The sequence below is a fragment of the Haplochromis burtoni genome, unplaced genomic scaffold (genome assembly GCF_018398535.1).
Source record: "Haplochromis burtoni strain Fernald_Lab_line unplaced genomic scaffold, NCSU_Asbu1 Contig_285, whole genome shotgun sequence".
NCBI lineage: Eukaryota > Metazoa > Chordata > Actinopteri > Cichliformes > Cichlidae > Haplochromis > Haplochromis burtoni.
Window position 1 is genome coordinate 27,828 of NW_024582646.1, and position 10,665 is coordinate 38,492.

At 41.0% G+C, this 10,665-nt stretch overlaps 1 protein-coding gene across 1 annotated transcript in view; it reads left to right on the plus strand.

Annotated features, from left to right (window-relative positions):
* strn3 (striatin, calmodulin binding protein 3) overlaps window positions 1-10,665 on the plus strand; it is a 45,833-nt gene that overhangs the window by 12,771 nt on the left and 22,397 nt on the right. The window contains exon 2 of the mRNA XM_005940975.3: window positions 1,232-1,335. Within this exon, the coding sequence (XP_005941037.1) occupies window positions 1,232-1,335 (104 nt within the window). The remainder of the gene's footprint in view (window positions 1-1,231; window positions 1,336-10,665) is intronic.

The following is a 10,665-nucleotide window of genomic DNA, read 5'->3' on the forward strand; positions in this document are numbered from 1 at the left end:
TTGTTAATAATAAATTAATTAAAGCAACAAAACAACCTGAAGAGCCGGTTGGCAGCCGAAAGAGCCGGTTCTCTGAAAAGAGCCAGAAATCCCATCACTAGTTGACAAGTAGTCCTGAAGAGTAAAAATGGATGATACAAGCAGTCTGTCTTATGCTCTTTAACATACCAAAAGCTGAAGTGAAACTGAGCGTTAAAAACAATGAAAAGTGTCCACCATAACCAGTGTCTGCACTTTTCATACCGTGTTTTATGATCTTTAGGGTTTCTTTTTCCTCATTTCATCCAGTCAGGGTGAACTCTGCTGTCGCTTTTTCCAACATTACAGTTTGGGATTTTCAGAGGACTGCATGGGAACAAGTTTGCCGGGACTGAAAAACCCCTTTTGGTAGTTCCCTACAGGCAAATACATATGTAAATGGAAATAAATGTACTAACATAAATTAAGCAGAAGGCAGCGACACACTTCTCCTATTCCAGAGTTCACCAGGAACAGAAGAAGCACACCGTGCCGTTCTTGTAACACTGCGTGCATGCATTCACAGCTTATACCATCTAACACACTCTCACGCACATATTCTGGTATGTCAGAGTGATCTCGGGGGTTGCCGTGGAGCTGTGGCTGTCAGTCATAGAGCTGGCCAATCATAGCGGGGCTGAAATAGTGTGGTTTGTTATGTAATCTGCTTTCTCACATCCCAGTTTACCCCTGACCACTCTCTCCTTCCCACTCTGGCTGTCTCTTTCAATCTGGGGGAGGACCTTTGGTTTTCCTGTTACCAGGCCATGTCAATATGGGCACGCTGGCAGAGAACACTGTGTATAAATGGCTCTTGGGACCTATTAGTGTTGGGTTTCAAGAGCAGCTGCTGGACTGACTGACAGACAGGTGTGGTTAGTGAGACAGGAAGCATTGCTTTCTGACAGGTGAGAGGACTTCACTGGTCAAAAAGAGTCCAGAGTCTAGTAATTCCAATTGATCATCATCTTTCTTTCTTGTCTTTGAGTTTCCACGCAAAACGAAAGAAATATTCTAATATGTGGGTAAATTTGCAGTACAGTGCGGGTTTATGGTCAGATTATGAATCATCACTGAAATTCCATTAAAGAAGAGATTTTTATTACGTACTGACATGTTTCATCCTGTAATTAAAGGTTTTTAAACATTTTAAATGAATAATTATACTGTAAACTGAACTCCTCATTAATGCTTTGTTTGTATGTTTCTCCAGGCGAGGATAGCCTTCTTGCAGGGGGAGAGGAAGGGCCAGGAAAACCTGAAGCATGACCTGGTTAGAAGAATAAAAATGTTAGAATATGCATTAAAGCAGGAAAGGTAAGACACAGAATCTTCATAATATATTAGAGGGTCTCTTTACCTTACAATATAACATGTCTTGAGGTGAATTGTGTTGTTGTTAACTGGTGCTGTGTAAATAAAATTCAGTTGAATTGTTGGTGATCCGTAGGGGTTAAACTGGACTTCACACTAAAGGCTACCAACTATAACTTTAGATCACTGCTGATCTTTAAAAAAAAAATCCCGTTAGATCTTTAATTTCCTTATTTTCAGTGCCATGAAAAAATATTTGCTGCCTTTTTTATTTCTTAGTGGGGTTTTTTTTCCTCGTTTGTCAAACTTAAATGTTTCAGAAGATCAAACAAATTGTTATACCAGACAAAGATAATCCAAGTATGTACAATATACAGTTTTGTCACAAAGTTGACCTGTTTGAAAAAGTATTTGCCTCCCTTGTTAAATCATAAAGTAACAGAGATTAACCGCATTTTTTGGAAATCTGCGTTTGATTTCACTAGCCACATCCAGGCTCCAAGAGGGCAACAACACTCCTGCAGGAGGCTGCTAAAGAACCCAGAACAACTCCAGGTCTTACTTGCCACAGTTAATATCAGTGTCCAGGTTTCAGTAATAAAAAAAGAGACTGAGTAAAAATTGCACCCATAGAAGAGTTCCAAGGAGAAAACCACTGCTGGCCAAAAAGAACACAAAGGCTCGTCTCACATGTGCAAAAAGCATCTTGATGATTCTCAAGACTTTTGGGAAAATACTCTGTGGACTGATGAGACAAAATTTGAACTTTTTTGAAGGTTTGTGTCCTGTTACATCTGCTGTAAAACTCACGCAGCATGTCATAAATCATCAACAGTCAAAAATGGTAGTGTGATTGTCTGAGGCTGCTTTACTGCTTCAGAATCATGAAAAGTGCTCTGTACCAGAAAATCCTGGTTTCCAGCCATCAATTCATCCCACTTGGCTTATGCGATGATCCAAAAACACACACGCAAGCCCACCTCTGAATGACTTTATAAAAACACGAAAACAAACAAACCCATAAATAAAATCAAAGTTTTTGAGCGGACTACTCCGGATTTAAATCTGATTTGCTAAATAAGTCATTCATGCTAGAAAACCCTCCAATGTGACTGAATTTAAACAACTCTGCTAAAAAATAGTGGACCAAAATTCCTCCACAGTGGGAAGGATCCATTGCCAGTTTTTGCTGCTAAGGGTTGCACAACCAATTATTAGGGTTTTTTCTTTTTTAAATATATAATTTTTTGCCTTTTTAACTGGCTTTATTGGATAGAAACAGCGAACATCGACAGGAAAGTGGAGGGAAAGAGAGAGGGAAAGACATGCGGCAAAGGGGAACAGGTCGGACTTGAACCTGGGCCGGCCACTTTCAACCATGCGGCATATGGTCGCCTGCTCATCTGACTGAGCTAAACTGGCGCCCAACCCGTTGTTAGAGGACTACCGTATTTATGGGACCATAAGGCGCACTGTTGACAAGCGGGTCTGTGTTCATACATAAGGCGCACCGCATTATAAAGCGCATTTAACGAAACAAATCAGTCAGAAAAGTCAAACTTTACTCAAATTCAAATTCACATGATGATGGAGTCTATAAATAGATTCTAATCTGGAATTGAGTTTCTCACTAGTGACGCACTTATTTGGCAGAATGAGAATTATCTCATGTCAGCTAGAACTTCGACGACATGAAAGACAGGACTGCCTCGCCTAGACGTGTGGTTATTTGAATACGGTAATATGATATCATTGACGTTACACATCTGCTGTCAATAATCCTCACGACGAGCAGTCAGGTAAATAGCAATTGATGCTAACAACATGTACAACAAGGATAGTATGATTTGGAGAAGATTGCTTCACAAGACCTGTCTTTTACCCTATCATTCTAGAACATTCGACACAATATGACGACACATTGAGTAAAAAGAATAAAATCCTGATTTCTCGAGGCCATTTAACACTAAGACATTTTTCATACACTACTTTCTTTGGAACTTAAATAGAACGATGATCACCAAAACATCATCTACACATCATATGACACCGCTACGCTCAATCAGAATGAGTTCGGTAATAAAAAAACAGGACACGAAAACAAACAAACCCATAAATAAAAATCAAAGATTTAATAGAGAGGCCTGGAGCGTACACTCCACGTGATTTTAAAATACTTGATTGTTCTCATGCTATATAGGTATACAAGTCTAATAAGGCGTCTCAATGAAAAAAAAACTGCGCACACATGTCTCATCTGGTGATGCCTAGGGCGAAAGTTTAGCTAGCAACAATACCTCTAATACTCTAAGAAAAATAGACTGTATGTTGGAGATTTTTGAGAGGACCATCAGAGATCCACCACTATACTTCACCGAGTGCGATAGGAGATTCCCAATTTGCCATATCCCACCTTCCTAAAGGGTCTCTAGTCATGCTGTCTCAGGTGGTAAAGAAGGGTTGCAAGAGGTAAACCACAATTATTAGGGTTTTTTTCTTTTTTAATATATAATTTTTGCCTTTTTAACATGGCTTAATTGGGATAAGAAACAGGCACCGAAAACATAGATCTAGGAAAAAGGTCGGAAGGTGAAATGAAGTAAAAGTGGAACTAGAACAATGCGGCAAAGGGGTAAACAGGTCTATATCTGACAGACTTGGGAATCTCTTAGAGCGCAGGCAATCAACTTTTTGCACTAAATCCCTCCTCATTGCGGACTTGAACCTGGGCCGGCCACTTTCAACCATGCGGCATATGGTCGCCTGCTCATCTGACTGAGCTAAACTGGCGCCCAACCCGTTGTTAGAGGACTACCGTATTTATGGGACCATAAGGCGCACTGTTGACAAGCGGGTCTGTGTTCATACATAAGGCGCACCGCATTATAAAGCGCATTTAACGAAACAAATCAGTCAGAAAAGTCAAACTTTACTCAAATTCAAATTTTATTTGTCACGTACACAGTCATACACTGTACGAATAATGCTAGTGAAACTGGCTCGTTCCGGAAAACTGGCTATGATAAGGAAAACTGGTCTGCCTGCTGCACACACATCTAATTATAAAACACAACAAACAAGGAGAGAAGAGGACATCACATTGCACTAGGTACAGATAGGAATAAATATGAAAGATTCAAAAAGGGTAAATTTACTAGGAAGGAAATAAATATAAATTAAGGTAAACACACCATGATAAAACTGTAGCAAAAACATAAACGAATCAATAAGAAAGAAAGGAGCCTAAAGTATAGTGAGAGTATATCAAAGGCTAAGAAAGAGGTACATATAAATTACAAAGTTGAAACATAATCTATCACACTATGAGTAATACAACACTATGAGCACAACACAGTATATGTTGAAATCTTATATAAGAATGTATGTAATGCAAATCTACACATAGAATATATCACACTTCATAAACTAATTCGTACCCATATGAGCAGTCAGCTCTGTAAGACAAAGATCAATAAACCAAGGAGAGAAATGGAGGACAGGAATTATAGTAGAACCAAACCCAGATAGACTTGCATGACACAAACATAACTGGTCAAAGATCCCAAGGAAGATGCCAAGTTTGTGTTTGTCGATTCCAGTGTTGGTAGTTATACGTCGACACATGAGTAGCGCTAAGTGAGGATCCCAGTGATAATTGAGATGAGACTACGTAGATTCGATGGGGGATTAGTTCAGGTAAGCACTCCCTCGTTGCGACTCAGTGCTCTGGTGGATTAATTGAACTCTTTTCTATGATGCCCTCGGGCTAAACATGCTTTCCCTGACCTCAAAGACGAGATAAGAATGAGTTCCGTTGCTCCTCCAGAGGACTGGTGATAGCTGAAGGTCCGCGATCGGATCTGTTTCTGGCACAACTTTCTTGTGTCTACGACACCTCTTTGCCTACTTGTGTAACACTTTTGATGTTGCCATGCTCAGTGGGTAGTCTCGGACTAGCACGGAATGGGGCGCTCAGTGAATGTTTTTTCCCCTGAGAAATACGGCAGCTACTCCTTTCTGTACAGTCTGTCTAGTCAGTGTTTACCTAGGCGATAGGATGCTGTTTCCGAACCAGTTAAGAATGTTTCCCGCCGAAAGCGGAGGCGTTTTTGAGTGAGCTAACAAATGTATGGTAATAAAGTTTATTCCTATAGAGAAAGCCACTTTGTAGGAGGGCGCACGTCGATGGACTGCTCTCAGTTTGAATAGCATCCTAGGTGGTTGGTAGGTCAGCGCATCTGAGAAAATATGAATGTGAAGTGATGTGGGCCTCTTTATTTTCCTCAATCTCCACACAGTTGCAGTTTGAGTTCGAATACAGTGTATCTTCTCTACGTTAACAAGTTCACTACGTCCGGCAGTAGTTGTTATATCATTCACAAGAAGCTGTATTCTATGATCAAGCTGTATACGACCATAGCTAATTTACTTGGCTTCTTTCCACCACTGGGCACTCGTCGTGCTATGAGACTAACATACAAGACAAGTTTGCTGAAACAAGATAAACATTCTCTGCGAAACCTGCCCCTAATAGTGCTGAAACGTCCATACTTCTCGGCCTTCCTTTAGTCGTTCAGACTGAACGTTTGAGATAGGCGAGCGGACTATGTTGCCCATCTAGCAAAGCCAACTCCGGCGAGTATTGCCAACAATTCGTCTTAAATGCCTCCTTCTATCAACGAGAGGGAAATTGTGTCACAGCTCGATACATCCTCAGTGTGTGTTATTGGAGGCCTTGACGTGGAGGACACTTCAAGAGGCGCGCCACCGTACCCTGGAGGGTGTACGATCAATGGGAAACGCACGATAAGATGGATAGCATCAGGTCATCAGAGTAGAGGAAGCATGAAGGCAATATCTTGGTGTCATCAGTCCAGTCATCACTGTGTCTTGACCCAGCAGGAAGTAGTACAAAAAAGCAGGTGTGGGTCCTCTCAGAACACTAAGAACAGTTTGGACTCCGCCACCTAGGACGGTGGTAGATCCCAGAGTGCTGCACGTAGCGGTTGGAGGCTGTAGTAGCATTTCGCTCGCATTCCTCAACGCCAGACCCAGTGAGGACGACGTTCTCATACTGGCCCAAGTGGTCTCGCCTCAGTTGGGCAATGTTTGACCGTGTGAGTATCCCGCACTAAGGAGAGAGCAATATCATTCTCCTATCAATGTGACCTGAGTCCCAGAAATTCCGTCACCCGCTTGGTGGCTCGAGGGAAGAAGAGGAACGTGCGATCGCGAGGTGTAAATGTGCGCAGGAGCCTCCTGTAGTCTACTGTAAGATGTGCATTAATTTAAATCGACGAGACTGAATTCCCCCGTTTCCATGTATGGGATGGTCCAAACAGCTGAATAAAGCAATTGTTGTCTTTTTGCTCCATTTTGTAAAGACTGGGGGGGGGCCCTCCACCTCAAGGGGTGCTCTCTCCTGTTTGGTGCCCAGAAGGGAGCAGCTCTTCTGGGCACCAAACAGTAGATCCTCTGTAAGTACACTGGAGTACAGTACTGCAAAGAAAATAAAAAGTTCCCCTCCTCTTCACTGCTTGTTTATTGAAAGAGGCTCATTTGGATTTTTTCCATCTCCCCCCACAATAAGACTTTACCCTAATTAGTTAATTAATCTTAAGTGAAATTCCACCAAGCCAACTGCTGAAATGTGGCATAACAAACAACATTCAGATAATCAGACAGATTTAAGCTAGCTTGCAATCTAGTTGTAAATAATTATGAGAAACAGCAACATTATAGGTTAGAGATTTGACCAACAGTACTATTTACATAGAAGTTATTTTCATGACTTTGTTAAAGGGTTAAAAGGTTGCAACCAATTCCTTTAATGAGTAATGCATAACTTTCTAACACCAGGAGTTGTGAGGAATGTGAGGAAGATTGCAGACGCATGTGTTCCAATGTCATAGTTAGGCACGATTTGACGGGTAACAAGTCCGAATCAATGTAGTGGGTCAGCTCGTATGCTCAATTTGTCTCGTAGCCGTGGATCAGCTGAGAATGTATGAAGATATTCTGACCAGTGATAAAGCAAAGTGGTTTAATTGGTAAAAAGTAATTACAGCTACTCCCATGGGCTTTCAGAGACATCTGTTCGTGAACCAAAGTTTTTAAGGAATTCAGCTGCACAATCATAGATCAACATAGCTCTGAATGAAGTATTGTCACGACTGAGCCTACACAAGAGAAGCGCACAAGTGTCAAATGCGATATTAGAGAGGAGAGAAGCTAGGATGAGGAGGTGATTTATAGCGGGTATCTAAACTGAAACAAATGCATGGATCTTCACGTAGATTAGCATGTTGTTGAGTCAGGATAGAGCATGTATGTATTTCTCTGTAGTATCTCTATGGAGAAAATGTTGAAATATCCAGCTGAGACCAACAAAAGAGAGCTTTGCCCTGATATGCGCAGTCTCTGGAAGGCACTACGAACCCATGGGCGAAACTAGTTAGCTGCTTAAGAGGTAACATTATGCTTGAAAAAAAAAAAATCACACTTTTCCCTTTGATAAACAGTTTTATTACAGTCTCACATCATATTAGAGTTTATTCTCTTACTGTCCCAATGCAGCAATGTTAGATGCACTTCAAAGAAAGTTTCAGGAACGTGGGCTAACAGCAGCTAACATAATCTTACAGCAGCTAACATCATCTTACAGCAGCTAACAGAGGCTAACAGCACTCACCAATAGAAAAGTTAAGGATATCCTCAACAATTCACCTTAGTGTCACTATCATCAGACAAAAGCAACTTTCTTTGACTCATACTGGACTCCATTTACAAAATTTTACAGCTTCCTTCAGAGTAAATAGATGTGGACTGACAGCATAGTCTTGTTACAGATGAATGGCAGCTAGAGTTGTCTGTCCTATAATAGCCACGTTAGCTAGGATTATGGACTTGAATTGAGAGACATAAGAAAACAGAACTCAGTTTAATGCAATCTGCCATCTACTCACTCTATTAGTGAGATTTTCACACCACCAAGAGTTACTTTACACTACCATAATGAAAAACTCCCTTGCAGTTAAATAGTACATTTTGCTTATACTGTCAAAAGGGAGTGTAGCCTACTATACTCATCCGCCTATGACTATCCTCCCACTTCTCATATCCATTTAATTCATTAATGTTGTGAAACCCCTTCTCCTGGTAGCTGCTCTTAACGCTGGAACTAATAATGCTGATTTTAACTGGGCATACCAAACAGTCATGATTGTGACTTTCCTATGGATTATTTCTGAGATTTTGTCATTCGGCCATCAAGATACTGCAGCAACTAAGGCCACGTTTCTCATTATCTGATAGTACACCAAATCCTCTTGCCACGTGAGACTTGTGGAGGAAACTGAATACTTTAAAGGGTATTCTATATGACTTTATATATGCTTAAACGAGGTGTACACTCTGACTTAATCCTGAAATGATGTAGTGGAGCTCAGGGGGACTTCATCTCAATTGTTACTTTCTCCTACTTTGCTCCACAGTCTATTGGTCCGAAAGTTTATCAAGCTACCTATCCTCCAAATGGCGTGATTTTAGAGCTATTCTGTCTTAATAAAAAGTGTGACACAAAACAGGTCTTTGCTGAGTAGCTGGCATCATAAAATGAATACTTTAATCTCGCTAACCACGGTTCTAGTAGCTTAATTGCTCTAAGCACAGTGCGACTTAAACATAGCGGTGTCTCGCCAATAGACGGCACACCGATGTCGAGCTAGCAACAGGCATTATATACCATGCTAGCCCCAACTTCAGTAATCTACAAACTATCCACTCTATGTGTCATTAGCTTTTCTGCAATTACTGCATCAACTTAACTGTGCAGATGATTAGAATAGGTTGGATATGTGAATTTAACTAGAAGGACGTCGTTGAGATCTGATACTTAACTCCTGTTTTTTTATTTTTTACTCTAGTGATATATTTCTCTGCTCAGCAACCACTATGATAAATCACACAAACGCTTATTGTGCTTTATAAACACGTTGTACGTATACTAGCAGAGACCCACGCTGTACAGCAAACACATCACAGCTGAATACTGAGACAACGTTCCTTGTCGTCAACCAATACGAGATCAACATTCCGTTTAAACAATTTAATAATGTAACAATTCATGGCTTTATTTCTATTCTGGAGATGCTCTTGTGATGTACATGTAAAAAAACACCAAACTACAATTTGATACGACCGCTTGGTATTAATTCACCCGGCAGAGTCAGCATGAGCTGATTCAGTACTTAGTCCATTTTAAAGCAGCACACGACGAAATGTGTGCGTAGTACAACAGAGTGGGTTTGACTAGTTTCTGTGGGACACCCTTAACTACGACGTAATGGTGGAAACGTATGAGATTTTGGAACCACAGCTATAGTACGGTAATAGAGAACAAGGCTCGACAAGGTCCTTGACACAAAAGGTTCAGGCCTATAGACGGTCTGCCAGGGTGGTAAGGAGTTGTTGGATGAGAGGCGGGCAGTCTGCAGCAGCTGCTAGTATGCAGTAGGCAGTGTGGAGCTATATGCTAGGTGTCACTATACTAATACTAAATTTTTTGGACAGATTTGAGTGCTGATTTTACCTAGCTGCTGCTCTATATGAAGACCGAGTCGTACAGCAGGTCTCTCAAGTGTGTCAGTCTCACAACTTGGGTGAGAATTATTTGAGTCATTTGACCCTTTGTGGTGAAGTTCGCTCCAATAAGAGTGCTTTTGCAAGAGTTGTACGAGACACGCACATGGAAGGTGATTTGAAGCAGCAGAACTCGGCAGACGACGCCGAGCCGGAACACACAGGTAAGAAAGAGGTATGACAGAACAGGTCAACCAAAATATAATGGCATGAGCCTGAACAAGTTAAATGCAATTCCCATTGCTACAGTCAGTAAACACAGCCAGAATTCATAGATAAGGCGCACCAGATTATAAGACGCACTGCCGATTTTTGAGAAAATTAAAGGATGTTAAGTGCGCCTTATAGTGCGGAAAATACGGTATTCATTTTTCCACATAGGGCCCGGTAGGTTTGGATAACTTTTTCAGTAAAATCATCATCTAAAACGGTGTTTTGTTTTTTGTACGAGGGCTGTCTAATATCAAAATTTGTTCAACAATCTGAAACTTGTGACAAACATGCAAAAAAACAACAACAAAGAAGTCAAGAAAGGAGCAAATACTTTTATTTCACTGTGCCGAGTCTTTCACTTCAGTTTGCAGAAGGCTAATTCATTCACAGTCATTGGCATGCTTGGATAGCTTGTCAGGGTTATGTTGTGATGGATTAGAAGTTTGTCTTTGGGTGTGTCGTGTCAGTGTCTGCCACTTG